Source organism: Cavia porcellus, unplaced genomic scaffold (assembly GCF_034190915.1).
Source record: "Cavia porcellus strain 051 isolate PalLab524CR breed Dunkin Hartley unplaced genomic scaffold, mCavPor4.1 scaffold_8, whole genome shotgun sequence".
NCBI classification, from domain to species: Eukaryota; Metazoa; Chordata; class Mammalia; order Rodentia; family Caviidae; genus Cavia; species Cavia porcellus.
Genome location: NW_026947491.1, coordinates 16732584 through 16756291, shown reverse-complemented (window position 1 = coordinate 16756291; position 23708 = coordinate 16732584). Strand labels below are relative to the sequence as shown.

The window sequence follows — 23708 nt, the reverse complement described above, 5'->3', positions numbered from 1 at the left end:
CATTGAACTTTTTGGCACAGACCCTTTGATCTTGTGATATGGCCTCCCGCAGGGTACTACAATGCCAGGCCTTCAACTGGAGTTGTTGTTGTTTTTTTTGTTTTGTTTTGTTTTTTTTGTCGTTTTCCTTTTTATCAGTACCAGGGATCGAACTCATGACTGCCTGCTTGCAAAGCAGGCGCTTATGCCGCTGAGCTAAATCCCCAGCCCCCACTGGAGTTTTTTGATATGCAGTGCAAAGTACTCCTTTTGCACTCTTGCACATTTGATTTGTGAGCAGTCTTTTAAGCCAATATTGCACATTTTTATGTATGTCCCACATTAAACTTCTCTAGTAAGTGCTGATACATTACTACAAATCATGATATCCTTTTGCAGACAAGTCATAGTCCATTTGATGTTGCACAATCAAAAACAGGAGTATGATTTTTTTTTTTACAAGTCATGGTAAAATTACCAGAAATTTGAAGTCATAGCAATATATAAATGAAAAGTCAAATGCGGATGGAAAGAAAACAAAATTTTATGTAAATTCCAATACTGACAGTGACTTGAAAGCAAACTAGATGAAATTTTATACTTGATATAATTATGCTGGGATATATTCAGCTGTACTGTTATGATATGAAAAGCCAACCATTTGCAAATCCATGTAGTGTGAAAACAATTCAACTTTTAAAAACCCCATTTCACATTTTCCTAAATACACATACATATACACACATACTGTAACTTGAAATTGAAAAAAAACTTTTTGCAAAGAATATGAAGCATATATACCAAAAAAATTAAAATCAAAACTGGTGGGAAATCTCATCAATTAAAAAAATTTATTTTTTAATGACCTATACTTTCCAATAGTAAAAACAAGTCAAAATCAAAACTATGCAAACAATAATCCTACTTAGAAGTGAGAAATACATTTCAATTTCCCTTGTTTAATCAGATACTACATATTAAGTTAGAAGATAATGGCTTAATCAAAAATATATTATGTCAAAAAATAAAATATACATGTCAATATTTTTTATAGTAAAGACTACAGATACTTAGTTGAGACATTTACAAGTGATTTACTGAAAAACATAGAAGGAATATATTCTAGGATTCTCCGTCCAGGAGTGTATTTTCTGCAAAATTTGTGAAGAAATGACGGCATATAATTTTTCATTTCATTTGCACGTCACCAATATATGAGCAATTTTCAAAAAAACTTAAGTATATAGGGTTTCTCACCAGTGTAATTCATTTCATGTAGCTGATAAAAACTATTCATTAAGTACTTTTACCACATTGCTTATATACAACAGGTTCCTACCCAGGGTCCCTACTGAGAGAGAGAGAGAGAGAGAGAGAGAGAGAGAGAGAGAGAGAGAGAGAGAGAGACAGAGAGAGAGAGACAGAGACAGAGAGAGAGACTGAGACTTACTTATAGAGGGGGCCAGAGAAAGAAAGAGACAGAGAGGGAGAGAGAGAAAGAGAGAGAGAGAGAGAGAGAGAGAGAGAGACCAGCAAATCTTTTTCCACATGGCTGACATGCTAGATTCTAACCTGTATGAGTTCTTTCATGTATTTGACAGTACCTGTGTGTAGTGAATGCCTTCCCACATTGCTTGCACATATAAGGTTTCTCTCCTGAGTGACATTTTTCATGTACGTTATAAGAACTCTTTCTGGCGAACGCTTTTCCACATTTATCACACAAATAAGGTTTCTCCCCAGTGTGAGTTCTTTCATGTATTTGACAAGATTGGTGAGTAAGAAATGCCTTCCCACATTGCTTGCACACATAAGGTTTCTCTCCTGTGTGACTTTTTTCATGTATTTTGAAATAACTTTTTGTAGTAAATGCTTTTCCACATTGCTTACACATAAAAGGTTTCTCCCCAGTATGAATTCTTTCATGTCTTTGATGGTCTCTGTATGTAGTGAATGCCTTCCCACATTGTTTACACATATAAGGTCTCATCCCACTGTGAATTCTTTCATGTCTTTGATGCACACTACGTGAAGTGAATGCCTTCGCACAGTATTTGCACACATAAGGTTTCTCTCCAGTATGAAATCTCTCATGTATGTCATAAGAACCCTTGGTAATGAATGCCTTCCCACATTGTTTGCACACATACGGTTTCTCACCAGTGTGACTTTTTTCATGTATTTTATAGGAATACTTTCTAGTGAATGATTTTCCACATTCCTTGCACACAAAAGGTTTCTCCCCAGTGTGAATTCTTTCATGCATTTTACAAGTATTCTGCATAGTGAATGCCTTCCCACATTGTTTACACATATAAGGCTTCACCCCACTGTGATTTCTTTCATGTATTTGACAGTACCGGTATGCAGTGAATGCCTTCCCACATTCCTTGCACACGTAAGGTTTCTCACCTGTGTGACTTTTTTCATGTATTTTGAAGTAACTTTTTGTAGTAAATGCTTTTCCACATTGCTTGCACATAAAAGGTTTCTTCCCATTATGAATTTTTTCATGTCTTTGATGGTCTCTGTATGCAGTGAATGCCTTCCCACACTGTTTACAGACATAAGGTTTTTCTCCACTGTGAGTTCTTTCATGTCTTTGATGAACACTATAGGAAGTGAATGCCTTTGCACAGTACTTGCACACGTAAGGTTTCTCTCCAGTATGAAATCTTTCATGTATGTTATAAGAACCTTTGGTAGTGAATGCTTTTCCACATTGCTTGCACACATAAGGTTTCTCTCCTGTGTGACTTTTTTCATGTATTTTGAAATAACTTTTTGTAGTAAATGCTTTTCCACATTGCTTACACATAAAAGGTTTCTCCCCAGTATGAATTCTTTCATGTATTTGATGATCTCTGTATGTAATGAATGCCTTCCCACATTGTTTACACATATAAGGTTTCAGCCCACTGTGAATTCTTTCATGTCTTTGATGCACACTATGTGAAGTGAATGCCTTCGCACAGTATTTGCACACATAAGGTTTGTCTCCAGTATGAAATCTTTCATGTATGTTATAAGAACCCTTGGTAGTGAATGCTTTTCCACATTGCTTGCACACATAAGGTTTCTCACCAGTGTGAATTCTTTCATGTATTTTATAAGAATACTTTCTAGTGAATGATTTTCCACATTCCTTGCACACAAAAGGTTTCTCACCAGTGTGAATTCTTTCATGCATTTTACAAGTATTCTGCATAGTGAATGCCTTCCCACATTGTTTACACATATAAGGTTTCACTCCACTGTGATTTCTTTCATGTATTTGACAGTACTGGTATGCAGTGAATGCCTTCCCACATTCCTTGCACACATATGGTTTCTCTCCAGTGTGGGTTCTTTTATGTCTTTGGCAATAACTGTGAGTACTGAATGCTTTTCCACATTGCTTACATACATATGGTTTCTCTGCAGTGTGAATTCTTCTATGTCTTTGACAGTTTTTGTATGTGTTGAATGCTTTCCCACATTGCTTACATACATAGGGTTTCTCCTCCATGTGAAAACTTTCATGAATTTTACAAAAACTTTGAGAATTAAAACTTTTTCCAAATTGCTTGCACATACATAGTTTCTTCCCAGTGTGAATACTTTCATAAATTTGAATATCACTGTGAATCCTCAAAGCTTTCATACTTTTCTTACCCACAATGGTCTTATCTCCAAAGCAACTTGTTATATTACTTTCAGAGCAGGATTTCCCATTTTGCTCATATTGATAAAGAATATTTCCAGTCTTTGTCCTTGCATGATTCACAAAGGACTGGAGATCACTGCAGGTTTTTCCACATTCACCAAATTCAAAGAGCTTGTCATCAAATCCCAAAAACTCATCTGGCTTCATGTCAATGTGAGGTAAAATGGGTTCATTTTGTGATAAATGCCCAATTGGGGGCTCTCTACAAGCAAAGTTTTCAACTTGGTTGAAAGCAGCTTGCTGCATGTCCATATTAACAAATGAAGCCCAAAGGAATACATTTTCATATTGATTACAAGGTTTATGTTCATACCATTTTGCTACCTCTTCATTTCTGTAAAGAAAAAAGGAACAAAGATTTTGAGCAAATTTATAAAAAGCGCTCTCTACAAATAGATTTTTTTAAAAGTCTGTCTATAATTTACCAGGACAAATTCTGTCTTGATGCTTGCTAAAAATTTTTGAGGAAAAATTGACTAAATGACCTAGAGGATGCCTCCAAAACACATTTCCCAGATGATGGTTTGCATTGGGGAATTTTAAGGTGATAAATATTGGCAATATGTTAGATCTAGCTTCAATTAAGTCATTGATCATATTGATCATTTTTGGCACCTTTTCCCTCATCACTCTCTCTTTCTCTTCTTACCCAGGTCATGTTTGCATCTCCAACAAATTAGCCTTTCTGTTCTCTATGACTTCTCCTTAATTTTACTACCTAATTTATACTTTGGTAACTCATATAAAAGTGATACTTCAGTTTCTGTGTCTAACATTTCATTTCACATGATGAGATGGACTTTTTTGTCAAAAGATAATGATATTCTTCTCTATGTCTGAATATACAGCTCATTTTTGCAGTGCTGAGAATTAAATAAGGGTTTTAGCACTAAACTCCATTTCTAGATTTGTCATGTCTTGTTTTGAGAGTCTCCCTGATCATGAATTTGGAGAGTGTGAACTTCATGTTGCCATTCTGCTTGCTTAGCTAAGCAGAGCACTGGGATTGTAAGAAGGCACCACTGTTGAGTTTCTCCCACACGCTCATTTATCCATGCATTCCATGGTAGGCAGTTAGGCTGCTAGGAGAACTGTGGTGCTGTGAATAATTTTCACAATCTAAGTATTGTGAATACTCATGCACACCCTGATTTCAGCATGACTATGCATGTACAACTAAGATATGAATAAATCCTTTCAGAATGTACATAGGGAGGTTTGCTGGATCAAATGCAAACTTGTATTTTAACATCTGAGACATCTATATATTATCTAAATGCTTATATTTTATACTCCTTCCAACATCATATAAGGGTGGCTTCTAAGAATTTTAAAGCATGAAGGCACTCAATTCTCTGGAGTATGCTTGGAAAACATCTATTATTGTACCACCATTAATTTGCCTTTTGAATACTGTCTCCAGGGAGGCAATTTTTTAGATAATGCAGGTCTCATACTCATATAGATAGATAGATAACTTGAAGATAAGTTTCTATCAATGTTCAAACTTTATTTTCAAATAAACCTATGCAAATCCCTAAAACCAAATTCATAAATTTTGATGACATTATTGTTAAAGTTTTTATACTAATGTATGAGATACTGTCATTTGTTGCATCATCTCTACCAAGTTAGTTTCCTATATTGGAAAAACTCTTTATTCAATGTCAGATTATAAAAAATAGCAACCTGTACGCATACCAGGAGAATTTCCATGAGATTAAATAAATGTGAACATAACATCATTTGTCTAGTTTCCTTGTTTGTAATATTTCTTCTGCTCATACATCAATTCTTAGAGAATATTACTTTTCCTTATGAATGCAAATTACCTTAGATTTCTTGGGAAATATTTGTATTCTTCTTCATGTTGCTGATTTCTCCAGGTATTTCCTGAATTGTAGCCACAGAAATACAAAAATATACATCATTATACAAAAATTGGCAGATGACATTACATTCATAAATAGTACAATGTTAGAGCCCTAGGATACTCTTCAAAATATTTTCACATTCTATTTAATGAATCACTATCAGTAACTAAAACCAATGCTCTCTGACAGTGTACATGAAAAAACAATATCATTCTTACCTACAGCAGTCATATTTACAAATGTTTCCCACATCACATCTCTGTAGAACTTCTTTTGGGATGGATTCAACAAAGCCCATTCCTCTATGGTGAAGTTTATAGCTACATCCTCCAAAGTCACGGGCTCCTAAATAAATCATAGACACATTTCCTAAAAGAAGGTTGAGATTCACATCCTAGGATATCTGAATTGCTCTTATAAAAGCTGAATTCAGTTAGATTCCTTCAAACATTAACTCCATATCTTGATCACAAACCGATGTGTGTTGGGAGCTGTTGAAGCTAGAAAATAACCACATGTGCAGGGCTATAGCATGGCTGGGACATGATCATAGCAAAAACAAAAGAATGCCTGGGGTAAGCCACCTGGAGAAGTTGCTACAGCCCAGAAAAATATCGAGACCCTAGACAATCCAAGCAATGAGTTTCTAGGCAGCAGGATTGAAACTGACATCATCCTTATGAGTATATAAATAAACATGCTACATTGGTTGAGTTCCTTTCCTCCCACCAGGAAGATAAGAACTCCACCTGACCCGGGCTTTGTCTCTTCTTTATTTTCTCATCTCTCCCAGTCCTTCACCCCAAGAACCTCAAGAACTTCATGGGTTGCAGCACATGTGTATACACATATATTCACATAACAATTCTGATACTAGATTACAACTCACTGTTACAGAAATACACAAATAGTAGCATAGTTGCTTGAAATGATCATAGATATTATACTTCTGAACTCATTGTAAACAGAGGTTAGAGACAAATTCTGGAAAATTACCAAAACACAGCATCGGATATTTAATGAATGGTTCTGACAGACCATATATTATACCTCTTCAAATATGACTATTCATACAATTAAGTCATTCTGTCTTTGATTATACTTAAGTAGCATTCTGAAATTTCAACCAGGCTTCATAGAAAAAAATCTTAACTGAATATTAAATAAGGCTGGTGTATTTTGGTCCTTATTTATACTTATGGTTTCTCACACCAGAGAAATTATGAGATATTTACATGTGTATCCAATCTATTTCACTTAAGTATATCAAAGTACATTTATTTAGCTAAAAATGTCTCAAGCTTATCAGACCAGTATTTTTTTCTTATTCTATCATTCTAATTCGATATCACTTGCAAAAAAAATCAATTAATAGTAACAATGTTAATCATACAAAAGACAAGAAAAAACAAAACAATCTTGAAGTAGCACAAGTCCAGAGGTAGTGGAGTAGGAGCATGAAGAAGCTGAAATACACACTTCCTTACAATGCTGTGTCCATTCAATTGTCTGATGAACCTCACATAATCTTTTCATCATCCTAACAATAATATATTAACCTCAATTAACTCTTTCAAAATTCCAGAGAGAAAACCAAATAACCTTTGTTGCTGAAGTTGTCCAAAGTCAAAGAGTGCACAAAATTCCATCCTGTGGCCATCATATGAATAGTTACATGAAATCAGGGAAATACAGGTGAAGTAATTACAGTTGATTTTCTTACCTCCATCTTAATTCTATGGATCTTTAAACATATTTATGATAAATGCAAAACATGCAAAATGCAAATATTTCTTTGCTTCCTCAGATGTTAATTTTTATTGTGAGCTGAGCTGTTGAAGCTGAAGATTGATCACATGTATGGGGCTGAAATAAGTCCAGCCCAGAAAAAGCAGAGAAACAAAAACAAACTATATAAACAAGTTGTTCCAGCACTGGAAAGGCAGAGGGCCCAGGCCTGCCAGGCAAACAAGTTGCTAGGCAGTGGAATGGAAATTGATACTCTTCTTTGGAGGGTATAAATAAACATGCAGCACTGGTTGAGCAATTCCTTTCCTCCCATCAGGAGAGTAAGGGCTCCATCTGACCCCAGCTCTGCTGTTCTTTATTTTTCTCATCTCTCGCCAGTCCTTAACTCAAAGAACCTCAGGAGCTGCATTGGGTCCCAAAAAATTTTACATTCAGTTTTAAACTAAGAAAATCACAATCATATGGTGAAATCTTGAAAAGAAATTCTTAAGTATTTGCTTGTATTTTAAACAAAAACTTCCTCCAAAAGAAGCAAAAGAGAAGCTAGAAGCCTGTTTTACTGCCATTCGCAAGGGAACTCACACTCAGAAGGGTAAATATATTCCTAGGATTATACTAATTCTTGGTGCCTCAGTAGCCCAGAGTATCTCAATTACAGATGATAAGACAGAGAAAGATGAAGTCAGAAAGTTTAATATGAGGATTTTTCACAAAATAGTCATCATCACAAGGAGAAACTACTCTCTTCTCCACAGTCTCAGTAATACCCAGAGGCAAAAATTCACCAACAATCAGCAGAAGTTGGACCTTTGACTTTTCTTAATTTTTCTTTTGAACTCAAGTATGTATTTTTGCTGAGCACTAACCCATTCCACAACAACAAAAAATAGTGTACCCCAAATCCATACTCCACCCAAAATGACTAAAATGTTAACAAATTCAGAGCAGAGTCCTAGTACCCCATGGCCAAAGAAGGTTGCACCCAAGGTAAGTGATGTTGCTTTCATTTTGAGTCATCATTCTGAAGTTCTACAGCTGTGGCATACAGTCACACCATTTCCACACCAGTAGAAAGAACTATATTGTGTCAAACTGGCTTATTATAATAAGAGAATGGAAAATTATATACAGAAAATGATGATACTCTCACATTCTATCATCTAGAATCTAGGGGAAAATATCACTTAAAAAATACCACACCAAAAGGGCCGGGAATTTAGGTCAGCCGCATAAGCGCCTGTCTGGCAAAGCATGAGGTTGTGCATTTGATCCCCAGTACAAAAAAGAAAGAAAGGAAGGAAGGAAGGAAGGAAGGAAGGAAGAAGAAAGAGAGAAAGAAAAAGAGAGAAAGAGAGAGAGAAAGAGAAAGAGAAGGAAAGGACCCAGATCCAATCTCAAATTTAAGATACTTATTTACAGCAAGAAGTTTCCAAGGAAGTCTTTCAGAATGACCAATGAACATTCTCAACATTATTTTTTATTCAATCCAATACTATTGGTATTTTTTCACTTTTTAAATACTTTTACTTTCTATTCTTTCCAACTTACCTTCCCTGTTAATTTGAGCATTTGAGCATTTTTTTAATTTCACAATATCCTTTATGTAGAGTACTACTTTATCCTTTATGTAGAGTACTACTCCATTGTATAAAAAAATCAACACCTTCATTTTCCATTTCTCAGTTGATGGGCATTTGGGCTGTAAGTTCTGGCTATTACAAATTCTACTACTATAAATATGGGAGTGCACAAACCATTATGGTATGATGCTTTTTAATTCTTTAAATTTTTTTTATTTAGAATGTAGTAAAAATACAACAGAACAAGATAAAACAAATGCAGTTGACACAATGTAGTGACATTGGTACAGAACTTCAAAGCAGGATACTGGGATAGTAGTAATAGGTATTATATATCTCATTATCTTCACAATAGTTGTCCAGTTGATTAGGTTTAGCCAAATCAAACCAGTAACAGATCATTGTAAAACCAATTGAAGGAGAATACTGAATAAAGCATAACTAGCATTACAAAACATAACAGTGAAAAAAAACCTTTGCCTTCAAACAGAACATAAAAGGAAATCCCCCTTATTTGCTATATTGCATATGGTCATCCTCCCAAGAGATCCTCAGAACTGTCGTCAGTTGCTGACGAGAGAGAGGGGCCAGGGGGGATGTTTGATTCTCAGTCTGCTGGCTGGGGCCAAGCGCACTTACCAAGAGGAAGGGCAAATTGCCTTCTTGTGCAGCTGCCTAAATCCCAACATGGCTGGGTCTGGAGTAGCCGCTTCTGATGCTTTTCATTCTTTCAGGAAGACACGCAAAAGGGAAATAGCTGGGTCAAATGAGACCTCTGGTCCTAGTTTTTAAAGCAGTCTCCACAATGATTTCCACAGGGGTTCCACCAGGCTATATACCCACCAATAATGAAGAAGGGTGCCTTTCCCTCATATCCCTGATAGCATATTTACTGGTTGAGTTGATGGTATCAGTCATTATTTCTAGGGTGAGATGGTGTCTCAGAATTATTTCAATGAGCATCTCTCAAATGACCAGTGATGGGGAACATTTTTCTATATTTATTTGCTGTTTTTAATTCTTCATCAGACAAGCATGTATTCATCTCAGATCACATCTTTGGATTGGGTTTTAATTCGGAAGCTTGATTTTTTTTTACTTTTTTTAGTTCTTTATATGTTCTCTGCTGTAATCCTTCATCTGAGGAATAGCTCACAAAAATATTTTTTCACACTATGGTATCTCTCTTTACTCCATTGGTCTCTCTTGCTGTGCAAAAGCTTTTTAATAAAATGACATTCCAATTGTTTTTTGTGACTGTTCTGCAATCGGTATATTGTTCATTAAGTGTGTGCCCACACCAATGACTTCAAGATTCGTACCTATTCTATCTTGCAGTTGATTTAATATTTCTCTTTTAATATTCAGATCTCTGACTCCAGTTTTGAGCACAGTGAAAGAGATGGGTCCAATTTTAGTCTTCAAAATTTGTGAAGCCAGCTTTTCTAGAACCGTATATTAAACATGCTATCTTTGAATATGTTTGGAACTTTTGTCAAAGATAAAGTGGCTAAGTATGACTGGAGTTTGCATCTTCTAATGTGTCCCACTGATACTCAGGTCTGATTTATTTTAAGTGTCATGCTGTTTTTAATCACACAAGCTTTGTAGTATAATTTCAAGTCTCAGATTGTGATGCCTCCTGCCATGTCTTTGTTGGCCAGAAATGAGTTTTGTATTCTAGCTCTTTTCTGATTGCAAATGAATTTTAGGATTGTTTTCTCTAATTCTAAGAGATATGTTGTTGGAATTTTGAACTGAATTGCATTAGTTCCTGCAAAACCTGCGTAAGTTTTGGAAATAGGGTCATTTTTACTATATTAGTTCTTCCTACCCAAGAGCAAGGGATTTCTTTCCATTTTCTGGTATCTTCATCTTCCTTTCTCAGAGTACTATAGTTTTCACTGACATATTCTACTTCCTTTTTTAGACTGATTCCTTGACATTCATTTTTCTTGATGCTACTGTGAATGATGTCGTTTCCTAATTTCTCTCTCAGTAAATTGGTTATTCTTGTACAGTAAAGCTATTTATTTTTGAATGTTGACTTTGTATTCAGCTACACTATTGAATTTATTAAATCTAGAAGTCTTTTGGTTGAATTTTTGGGGTCTATGTAGAGTATCTTGTCATCAGTGATATCCTTTTCTATTGTTATTTTCTTTTTTTCTCTTGGGTGGCTGCTCTGGCTAAAGTTTCCAGGACTATACTGAATAAGAGTGGTGATAGTGGAAATCCTTTTCTTTTTCCTGATTATGGAGTGAAAACTTTTAATTTTTGTACATTTAGATGACAGTGGCTGTTGGTTTCTCACAGATGACTTTTACTGGATTGAGATAAAGACCATCTATTCCAATTTTGTGAAGTGTTTTTAGATGAATGAGTGCTGATCTTTATGAAAAGCTTTTTCTACATCTATTGAGATGATCATATGGATTTTGTCCTTGGCTCTGTGTGTACAGTATATTACATTTACTGGTTAACGTATATAGAACCATTCCTACATTTCTGCAATGAATCCAAATTGGTTATGATGTTTGATGTTCTTGATGATTTGCAGCATTCTGTTTGCCAGTATCTTATTGAGGATTTTTCTATCTATGTTCATTAGGGAAACTGGGCTGTAGTTCTCTTTCTTGGTTAGGTCTTACTCTTGCCTTGGTATCAGGTGAGGCTTGCTTCCAAGAATGAATTTAGGAGTATTGCTTTTCTTTCAACTTCACTAAAGGGTTTGAGAATTAGTAGTATTAATTGTTCTCTATATTTCTTATGAAATTCAGCAGTGAATCCATCAGGGCCAAGTTTTTCTGTGTTGGTAGGTTTTTAATTACATCTTTGATTTCACTGACTAATTTTGAATTATTTAGGATCTTTTTTATTGTTCTTTTCTTGTTTTTGTTTCTTCCTTCTCTCTCTCTCTCCTGTCTTGTTATTTTCCCAAAGTTTGCAGTGTCCTCTAGCCTTATTTGAAATTTCATTCTATTTTCCCCCATAACCCCTCTTAAATGTTTACCCCTACAGGGTAAAATCAATATATTAAGGGCTTACTTAATGCATACAATTTTCTGGTTCTTTGTAGAATCTGTTATATAACAATATATGTAGTCCATATGTTTAAAGCTGGCAAACTAACTCTTGCCTCTGTTTGTCATTTTCTAGGCTGTTTAATGCTATTTTTATTAATGATTGAACCATTTTTTTTCCCGGCATACCAAGATTGAGATTACCTAAGGGTCTTAATAAACTGCTCTAGATCAGTGTCAAAGAACCAGATGTGGGACAAGTAGGCAGCAACTTCTCAGCCCCATAAAGTCAAGAGGTAGGATGAAAAAGGAGATAGCACCAATGACATTTCTTTAAAAAATATGTTCACAGAAGTCAAAGAAGAAAACATCCCAAGCAGGGAAAAGGATTTTGACATACAAATAAATGAGGCATACAGAAATATAATTAGCCATCATGAAAAAAAATACACCAAGGCATATAGTAGTCAGGATACCACAAATTCAACAGAATATTCATTAAATGTTAGAAATGAGAAACAAATCACATACAAAGGAATGTCCACCAAAATCTAAATGCAAATCCTCAAATCAAGAAGACCATGGAGTCAAATATTTAAAACCCCCCCCCCGAAAAAAAAGCCTTCACCCCAAGATTGATGCACCACACAAATTTATTTCAAAATTGATGGAAAAATAAAACATTTTTGTGACAAAGAACACCTGAAAATAATTCATAAACAACCATCCTGCACTCCAAAATGTTCTAAAGGACATTTGAAACAGATAACAAGGATTACAACTCCATGAATTCCAACAAAATGAATCCACCAGGCAATGCAAACAGTTAAACAAAGGAGAAAAAATGGGAGCCAGCAACAGGAAAATAACATGGCAAGGATAAGTCAATGTACATCAGTTATCACCATCAATCTTAATGGTGATAAAAATTATCACTGTGGTGATAATTAATGGTGATAACTTTCAATTATCTCAATTTACCAATCAAAAGAAACAGACTAACAGAATGTATTAAAAAGCAGTATCCAATAACATGCTGCATGTAAGAAACGTCTAAATTCAAAAAGAAATTCACAGACTCAAAGTCAATATTCCATAAAACAGGAACCCACGAAAAGAGGGGTAGCTATTCTATTTGTAGACAAAATGGGTTTCAACCTAAGAAGGATTAAAACAGACAAAGGATACTACATCCTTGTAAATGAAACAACTAAAGATGAAGAGATAACAATGATACATATATATGTTCCAAGTACCGGTGCACATGACTATGTAACACATACATTAAGAGACATAAACAATCTAATAATCAATAATACCATTTACCAGGTATGGGAACACATGCCTGTAATTCCAGTACTCAGGAGGCTAAGGCACGAGGATTGTTGTAAATTCAAAATAAGCCTGGCTACTTGGTGAGCTCAAGGCCAGCTTTAACTGCATAGTGAGATCCTGTCTCAAAAAGACAAAACAAAAAATTGTGACAGGGGACACATCGTTATATCACTGTTATAAACAAATGAACTAGACAAAAAAAAAAAAACAACAATGAAAGACCTCTCAAACTTTTGAACAAATGGACTTAGTAGATGCATGCAATGTTCCACACCACAAGATCAGAATATACATTCTTCTCAGCTGCACATGGACATACTCCAAAACAGACAACTAGCTCACAGAACAAGCTTAAGTAAATGTAAAAGAATTAAGTTATCCTCATACATATTATCATAACATAGTGAAATGAAACTGAAAATCAATGGCAAAGAAACCACAAAAATATCAAAAATGAATGAAAACGAAATATAACCCTCCTGAAAAAACATTAGATCACATGTGGAATAAAACAAGGAATTAAAATTTTTCTACAATTAAATAATAATCCTGGTATAACATGCTGGGACTTAAAGAAGACGATGAAATCTGTCTTTTGAGGGAAGAATACAGTGGTAAATTCCCCGATATGGGGAAGAAAAAAAAGCTCAAATAAATAGCCTAATAGTGTTTAATCTCAAACGTCTAGAAAAAGAAGAGCAGGTAAAGTTCAAACCTCACACAAGAGAGGATATTGTAAAGATCAGCACAAATTAATGCAACAGAAACAAAGAAAATACAAAGAATCAATGAATAAACACTTGGTTCCTTGACTGAAGAACAAACCCTTACCCAACCTTACCAAAAAATATGAGAAAAGACTCAAATCCATACATTTAGGAATGAAATGGGTGAAATTCCAACAGATTCTGTGAAAACTCAGAAGATCATCAATACCTACTGTCTTGGTCACTTTTCTCTCGTTGCTAGGACCAAATATCTGACACCCAAAGTTAAGGAAGGAAAGGTTTACTTAACTCATAGTCTGTGGAGATTTCAGTACTTAATCAGTCGGCTCCACAGGTGGTATGGCTGAGGTGCAACCATTCAAGGTGGCAAAAGATGGTAAAAACAACAAGAGCAAAAGTGGGGGAAAAGCAAGCCTCTTTTCCTCCCTTACACTGTATTCAGGTTACCCACCCTCAGGAGGGTGTAGCACTACTCTCCCACAGAATGAAGATTTTTACAAACTGAGGACCCAGATCCCCTGCAGAGTCACTTAAACTTCTAAACTTCTCAAGTTGACACTTCTACTTTGAGAACCTGTAAGACTGAAAATGCCAGAGAAAAGAGAAGATTCATACAAGCATATGAATTACTAAAGCTAAATCAAGATATAAAAATTATAAATAACCCAATATCAGTAAATGAAATAAAATATATAATTAACAAATTATCAACAAGGGGGGGCTAGGGGCTGGGGATTTAGCTCAGCAGCATAAGCACCTGCCTTGCAAGCAGACAGTCGTGAGTTCAATCCCCGGTACCGATAAAAAAGAAAAAAAAAAAAAAACAAGGGGGGCTGAAGATACAGCTCAGTGCCTGCTTGGCAAGCACAAGGTAATGAGTTCGATTCCTAGTACACTCCCCCTAAAAAAACTACCAACAAAGAAAAGTACAGATTCTGACAATTTCACTGCTGAATTCTACAAGAAGTTTAGAGAAGATCTAATGCCACTGCTTCTCAATTGCTTTAATGAACTTTAAAAGGAAACAATACTCCAAAATTTATCACTGAAAGCAAGCATTACCCTGATATGAAAATCAGAGAAGGATCCAATCAAAGAAGACCACTAACAGCAAATCTTCTTAATGAACACAAATAGTAAACGAAATACACCAAATCAACAAGAATGTTATAAACCTTCGGACGTAGGGATGGTTCAACATATACAAAGGAATAAATGTAGTACACCATATAAACCGAACAATAGACAAAATCACATGATCATCTCAATAGATGCAGAAAAACCATTTGACAAAGTTTACCACCAATTCTTCATAAAAACCCTACAGAAAATTAGAAAAGATAGTCTTCATCTCAATCTGGTAAAAACTAACTATGACAAACCAACAGCCAACATCATACTAAATGGATAAAAACTAAGTTTTCATTCTAAAATCAGGAACAAGTCAAGGAAGCCCACTGTCACAACTCTTGTTCAGTACAGTTCTAGAAACATTATACAAAGCAATTAGATAAGAGAAAGAAACAAAATAAGGATAGAAAAGGAAGAAATCATATTATCATGATCTGAAAATGACATGATACTTTACAAAAACTCCAAGAACTGCACCATAAGACTTCTCTATTCAATCACCAAATTTAGCAGCACAGCTAGTTACAAAGTGAATGCTCAAAATTAAACAGCCTTTCTGTACACAAATAACAAACTTAGTCATAGAGAAATTAGGGAAACAACACCTTTCACAATAGCATCAATACCTACTTGGAGAACCTGTATTCTAATAAGATGGCAATGTGGAAGAAATGGGCAGATTCCTAGGAACACGTGAATTAGGAAACCACAAATTAATGCACCAATGAAGTTAAAACACTGGAATACCTAGGAATCAATCTAACAAAAAGGGTAAAAGACTTCTACATTCAAAACTACAGTATTTTCAAGAAGGAGATTGAGAAGGATATCAGGAAATGAAAGATATCCCTTTTTCTTTGGTAGTAAGTGCCATCACAGTGAAAAACACCATGTTCTCAAAATTGTTACACAGATTGAATGCAATTTCCACCAAAATTCCAACAGCATATGTCACAGAATTAGAGCACACAATACTAAAATTTATTTGGAACCAGAAGAAACCTAGAATATCAAGGCAAATCTAGGAAACAAACAAAAGCAAGGGGCGTTACAATTCCCTACTTAAAAATGTATTACAAAGCTACTGTGAAAAAACAGCATGGTACTGGAAAAAAATAGACTCAAGGATCAATGGAATAGATTACAAGATGCAGAAACAACTCTAGACATACTCAGTCACCTGACTTTTGGCAAAGGATGCAAACATATTCACTAGAAGAAAGATCTCCTCTTCAATAAATGATGCAGGGAAAACTGGTTTTCCACATGCTATGTGCTAAAACTATACCTATATCTTTCACCATACACAAAATTAAAACTGAAATGTCTCACAAATCTATTTAGAAAAACAGAAAAACTAAACCTACCAAGGAGAAAACAGGTAGAACATTTGAAGACATTGAAAGGCAAAGCTGTATGAATAAAACCCCAACTGCACAGGAATTTGTACTCAAAAAAAGTGAGATATCATCTTATTACAAAGCTTTTGCACAGTAAGAGAAATCATCAATGTAGTGTAGAGTCATAACAGAGTGTGGGAAAAAAATGTTTGCAAGCTGTTACCCAGGTAAATGACTATTATTTAGACTATATAAAAAACTCAAAAATATCAGATGCCATAAATGAAAGACACATCTAAAAGTAGGTATCTGAAAGGAAGAGACACTTCTCAGGTGAAGAAGTAGAAATAGAAAATGAATATAGGAAAAATGTTCAACACCACTGGCCATTCAAGAGATACATATTAAAACAAGCTGAGATTACTTCTCATTTCAGAAAGAATGGCTATTATCAGGAAATCAACCAATAACAAATGCTGGGGGGCTGTAGGCAGACAGGAACCCTTTTCCACAGCTGGTTAGCATGTACACTGGCAAAAGCTGTGAGGGAATCAGTAATTAGTCCTCAAAAAACTATGACAAGAGATTACCACTGGACCTAGCTATTCCTCTTCTTGCTATATTTCCAAAAGTATTAAAGTATTTATCATGATCATACCACAGTAATATATCCACTTGTATATTGGTAGCAGCAGTTTAAAATGTCTAACTAAATACACGTAACAACCCAAATGGCCATCAATAGATAGATAAAAAACAAGTGGTTTTTCTATCCAATGGAGTATTACTTAGCCACAAAGAAAGATAGTCTTGAGATATTTCTAGGTAAATGGATGCACCTTCACACCATACTATTAAATAAAATACATTGGAGACACATATGTAAATAATGCATTTTCCTTTAGAAGTAAATAAGGATCAAAATGTGTATCACATATTGTAAAATAGGAAAAAATGTTCAAAGAATTAGGTAGAGAGGAGGGGGAAGCATAGAAGGGAAAAGCAAAAAACAAAAAAGGATGAAAACTAAGCTTTTCTAAACAGCAAGAGTAAGTGGGGTTGAAGGGAGGATAAGAGAATGGGGAAAAATGAAAATATATCATGTACAGACAAAAATTTTTCTATGATAAATGTGATCATTGTGTATACCTAACCAATAAACCTAGCTAATAAAAAACTAAATAAAATAAAAACTATTTCTTGACTCCCTCACACTTCAATTGACTCATCTAGTCATGTCTTTTAAAAATCCTTAGCATTTTAGAATTTCCTCTCTTTTTCAAAAAGTGCAACTTGGCAAAGATTCAATCATTCTGAGGTTTGTTCACTTTCTTAAAGTTACTCATTTCAAGCTGTGTTGTAGGACATACGGTGACAATTTAGGAGGATACTAGTGTATTAATTGTGACTTTTCTTCATGGCCCTCAAGCTACAGAAACTAGGGTAACATATATAGGTTTTTACAGGGGGGCTATAGTCTGATCCAAGAGCTTCTAAAATGTGTGGGATCTCTCAGAGCAAATTCTGTGTTTTGTATGTTAATAATAAGCTCAGAGACTGGGTAAACTGCACAGCATATAACTGACATACTCAAAGACAACATAATGTTTAAAAGGTAAAATTGTAGAAGCAATTTTGTTATTGCTACCCAGTGGGTTGAAATACTGAATCTTCCCACAGGATCTGTGAAAAAGGAAAAGGCAACTGACAATGAGTTAATCGAAAACAAAGAGTTAATTAAATTTGTATGCACCAAAGTCTTCTTTGAAATTCCTAACCTAAAGTTTTAAGCACAACTTCAAGGTTGGTTAATACTTAGATGCATAAAGATTTTGAGATCTCCAGAAAGAAATACTCAAAATTCACTCTTTCCTTCTACCATATTCTGAAATACACATAAATTAACTGTTGTCCTGAGCCCTGTGATTCATTCCACAAATAAAAAAGGAACAACAGGGTACGCTATCAGGATATCCCTTTGGCCAAGTACGGTAAAAGGTTAGACTGGAACACAAATCAGACTAGTGTAAGATCTAACAGTTTGGATCTTCACAAGCATATGTGTGAATACAGACTATAAACTGAGATAGTGTCAGAATTCAGGGAAAGGATGAGAGACATAGTTCCTGTTTCCAGAGCTAAACCTTGCTCTAGGCATAGAAAAAACTACAGTACACATTTGTTGGAAGAAGTATATTTATCTCTCTTTATGTGTAACAATTTACATTGTCCATACTTCATCCCACATCCATCCCAAATCTGGCAACTCATCAGAGTTCAAGCTGTGCCCAGCACACTCGACAACCTTACGAGGTCTCCACAAAAACCTGTGTTTCTCAGGCAGTATTCTTCACACAGCCAGAACAAATTCTATACAGCCAGACATCTGGCCATCCATGAAGGATTTACTTCTGAAGGTGATAGTTACTGTTAATTTGCTGTTATCTTGTTTAGAAGTTGTGCATCATTTTCATTGTTTTGTTGGGTTCAGTTTTATTCTGTCATTTTTTATTTTGTTATATATCTAATGGCATGGGAAGCTAATTTAAAGATAACAAGGTATATTATGGTAGCCATTTTGGATTTGCTATTGACTTGTTTTGAAATCCTTTACTGCATTCATTATTTTGTTTTTAGTGGTTCTATTCTGTTGTTTTGTTTGATTTTACTGTCTGAACGTATCTGCAGCTATTTTGAAGACAAGAGACATTATAGAAACCATTGCTGATTTCATATTGCTTTGAAGTCCTGTGTCACTTACACTGCTTTGTTTTGATTGGCTTTATTCTGTTTTATTTTGCTTGGTTTTATTCTCTTTAAAAAAATATTTTAAATGACTTCATAAATATTACCTTGCAAGATTATATAGATGCTCACATAGCACCATATCCAAAAACAAAATCCCTGAAAATGTTGACACAGTGTAATATTATACAAATTGTATCTGAATATATTCAAAAATACTTGGTCTTCATATTGTACTTTCTCATCTTTTACTCTTGACTTTTCTTACTTTTCTTCCTTTATTTCCCAGAACTTCCTAAGCCAGCCCAAGAAGATGCGGTTGTAGGGAACACCACTCTTGGTGAGTTCATGATAACTGAGCTCCCTGCACAATAGAAATAATGAAACAGATTGGACATATGGAAAATTAATGAACTAAAATGTCCCAGTGGAGTACACAGCACACTACAGGAATTCAGTTCTTTATCTGAAGATACAAGTGTACCTTTTGTCCCATGTTAGCTATGTAAAATAACAATACATTAAATTTCTCTATCAGATGTTTCACCAAGAACCACTATGTGAAATACAATTGGAGCTCACAAGGTCATTATGAAGTAAAAAGAATCTACTACACAACACATAGGAATCGCATTATCTTCTAAGTGTTTAATAATAGAATATGGATATAGGCTTGAAACTTAAAGTGCTAGCAGGAACAGTAAGTCCAGAGTAGAAAGATAGATGACAATGTAAAGGAAGGAAGACTTCCCCAAATCAGCATAAATTAAAACTAGAAATGGAAATGTTTTCCCTTCCACATTGCATATGATTAGTGTCTTGTTTCTAACTACTCAACCGTGTCTTTTCATTGGAAATTTCCATCCTACCCCTTTATCCTGATGATGTAATCCAAAAAATATAACCAGTCAGGCAAATGTTTATAATACTAATTTTAAAAATCAAAACAAAACAAAACCAAAAACCCAAGAGTATTTTTCCTTTTTCCAAACAGTATTATGCTGTTCTCAGAATTCAGCTGCTCAGGAAAAACTAATACAGCATTCAAAAACAGAATCTGGTGAGTGTCATGGTCTATGAAGAGTTGAGGGAATGAGTCTACAGATGCTACTCAAATGTGAAAGTGAAAATATCTTCATCAACTCAAAGGTCAGAACTGAACAGAAAATGTACTGAAAGTCATAAGCAAACATCATAGGTAAATCTTGGAATCTTTAAACCTGCTCAACACACATACCTAGATCTATATTTGGGCAAATTTAGGTAGTACAAAGCCAAATTCACAAAACAACACTATAAACCTCATTTATGTTACTGAATACAGTACACTGTAAACCACTGTTTGTTTACAGCTTGTGTTCTCTTTCCTACAGTGCAGTGACTCAGTACTGCTCTGTCTACCACCATGAGGAAGTAATGTACCATGTATGACTACTGTGAAAAATGTGTAAATTTCAAAATTAAAAATAAATTTTACACTAAATAATTTTTCATTTTCTCATTACTAGAAACTTAACTCAAGAGTTCATGCACATTAGACGTTAGTTTTGAGTGGAAGTACACCCCAAAGTATTTATTTCATATTGAAAAAGGATCTTGGTCAGATAACCAGGCTGGGCTTGGTAATTTAGTACTCCTAAATTTACCGAATGGTTGATATTAAAGGTATGCACCACCATGCATCAGTGATGTTTTCTTTAAGGCAGCACAAATCTGAGATCCCAATAGTCAGAGGTGGGAACTATTAAAATTTCTCCAAAGTCTGGGTAATACAGAGATATCTGTTTTTAAAAATTAAAAAACAATGGGCTCAGCGGCATAAGCGCCCTCCTTGCAAGTGTGTAATCGTGAGTTCGATCCCTGGTACCGATAAAAACGAAAAAGACAAAAAAAAGAAAAATTAAAAAACAAAACAATCCCAGGGCGAGGATTTAGCTCAGGGGAAATTTTCTCACTTCAGTTCCTGTACAATGAAAAAGAACAAACACCTTGAAATCTTTTGTATCCAAGAAAAACCCCTTTCCGTTCTTCATCACTCAAGGTGTCCACCCTGTTTTTAAACCTAAAACAATACCGGTTCCCTAATTTCTAACTTTGCCTCAAAAATGATTACGCGGGCTAATCAGTAGCCACAGAAGAAGTATTTATCTGCTACTAAATTCTTGCTTCTTTAGGCTGGTGACTTTTGATTCAATCTCAGAACAAGAAAACATACAACCTTTTTACTATCACACTAACAATTTGATGTCTGCAGAAGTTTATGGTCGTAGTTACTGATTTCTGCAACCCTATTAACATCCCTGAATAGTTCTCAGCATTCTAAATTTTAAGGAAACTAACTTAAATATTCGTGTTTTTCTAAAATGCCAGTTTCGTTTTAACAACTTCATGTTGAGGAAATGGATTAGAGTTCAAAAGATTGTTTTAAATCCAGAGCCCTCGGTGATAGGTGGTCACTAACCAACTGAGCACAGTAAAGGGCTCTGCTTATCTATAATTAACTCTGGAGAGGCCGGCCACAGGGCCGCTCAGTCGGGGCACTTCTGGAAATCATGGAGCTAGTCTTATTATTTCCAATAAAATCCCTCCTAACTCCTTTCTTCGGATTCGCGACCTCATTCCTCAATGTTGTGAGACCACGAGTCCTGTTTATGTTTAACATGGTTGAGAGTAAAAATCTCATGTGAGAAATTAAAGCGATGACTTTTCCATCACTGAGAAGGATCTCAGGATTCAAAGCTGCTGCTCCCCGCAGACCCGGGGAGAATCACCCTGCCTGTGCCGCACAGGAAGGGTCCGTGGGGCAGTGGTGTCACAGCATGGTGTCTGCATGCTGCGGACCGAGCACTGTCCCTGCCTGGGCAAAGGGGAAACGTTTCAGAGGGTGACACCGCGCCGAAGACCAGGAGACCCTGGCGTTTGCAGCTGAGCAGGAGGCGGGTACAGAGATCGCCACAGCTGTTTCTGACCACTTCCGTCCGGAACGCCCCCATTCCCAGCCATCCCGACCTCCCGTCAAGTAACTTCACCATTGCGTGCTTGAGGGTCTCCCAGGATCCTTCCAATGCAGCGCGCAGCCTGGAGAAGTTAGAGAAAAAAGAAGTTTGCTCAGCAGCGTCCTCTTAACCACGCACTCAGAGGGTTCAGCGCAGCGCCATGACACCGGAAGTGCCCTCCCCCTCTACCCACTTGATTGGGTAGTTCAGACAGCCCGCTTTCATCGCTGATTGGCTCCTGCTCTGTTGCCTGACAGCTCTGTTGAGAGTGTTAAAAACAATCTTTTCCAGGAGTGGCGCTCAAATAATTATTTATTTATTCATTTATTTATTTATTTGCTCTTTTTGAGATAGGGTTTCGCCTTGCAACTCAGGATGACCTGGAGCTCACATTTTATACCAGGCGGACTCGCAGCAATTCTCCTGCCTCAGCGTCCCTAGTGTGGAGATTACTGGCCTGAGCCAGGAAGCCTTATTCACAGGACGCCCTTGATTTTTCAGCTGGTTCATTGATCTTATAAATGTTGCTTTTTGCATGTGATATAGAGAAAAATATTTAAGTAAATAGAAATAATACATAGCAAAACATGAATCCTGATAAGATACCAACAATAAGGCAATAAATGAAGCCTGACTGGAACCAAGGTTTCTGTGTCGTGGTCGTAGAGAGTAAAGGGTAAGTGTAGACATCCACGCACTGTGGGTTGCTTCCTGGCTCATGTCAGAGGTTTCAAATCAGTAGCCCAATGTGAAATTCAGTGTGCCCTTTGGAGTTTATATTTTGGGGACAGAATATTTAATGAGACAGAGTTGAGATATGGGAGTATTTTCCTCTTCTGAATGGAATAATGTTGGTAATATGAAATACGGGGTCATATGACTGGGATGGGTATCTTGTTAAACTAAACAAGACTCACTTGTGCTTCCTATTCCACACATGGTCACCTGACATTCACAGTATACCACGCAGTAAAACTATTTCACTAGATTTTTGTGCTATGCTCTTACACTTTTCAGCCTCAGTGCTGCAGATTGTATTTCTAGTCCTTCTTAATTACTCTAAATGCGACATCCTGATGAATGATTATCTTGATTAGAACATGAAAACAATTATTCCCATTCACTGTGTCTGAGAGAGCAGCTGTATTGGGAGTGGGAATATTGCCGCAGATAGAGTTTGAGTGTACACATATCCTTAGCGGAGGGATAATATATTAGAAAGTTTAATTTCGCGGATGGAGTAGACAGTCAAGAATACAAACACTGGGGCTGGGGATTTAGCTCAGCGGTGTAAGCGCCTGCCTTGCAAGCAAGCAGTCGTGAGTTCGATCCCTGGTACCGATAAAAACGAAAAAGACAAAAAAAAAAAAAAAAAAAAAAGAATACAAACACTGAATCCCTTCCCTGAAAACACACATGCATTTCAATCTATTCCCAGCTATATGAACTTGAGATATTACATTTTTCTAAGTTCATCTTTAATCAGGAGAACCAGGGGCAGTCAGAATGCACCTCAGAAGTT

The 23708-nt window shown here is 35.8% G+C and overlaps 1 protein-coding gene across 2 annotated transcripts; it reads right to left on the bottom strand.

Moving 5' to 3' along the window:
- Nucleotides 1-507: 507 nt before the first annotated feature.
- Nucleotides 508-22363, bottom strand: LOC100722517 (zinc finger protein 709-like). Of its 2 annotated transcripts, none has more exons than XM_005001530.4 (4): nucleotides 22220-22363; nucleotides 5778-5904; nucleotides 5518-5578; nucleotides 508-4019 (listed from the first exon to the last, which is right to left on the bottom strand). In XM_005001530.4, exons 1-4 carry the CDS (start codon nucleotides 22220-22222, stop codon nucleotides 1547-1549), a joined length of 2664 nt encoding a protein of 887 aa, XP_005001587.4. In that variant the 5' UTR covers nucleotides 22223-22363; the 3' UTR covers nucleotides 508-1546. The 2 variants fall into 2 exon arrangements, with proteins under 2 accessions (XP_005001587.4, XP_063110519.1); XM_063254449.1 differs by lacking the exon at nucleotides 22220-22363 and adding an exon at nucleotides 9528-22211.
- Between the last annotated feature and the right edge of the window lie 1345 nt (nucleotides 22364-23708).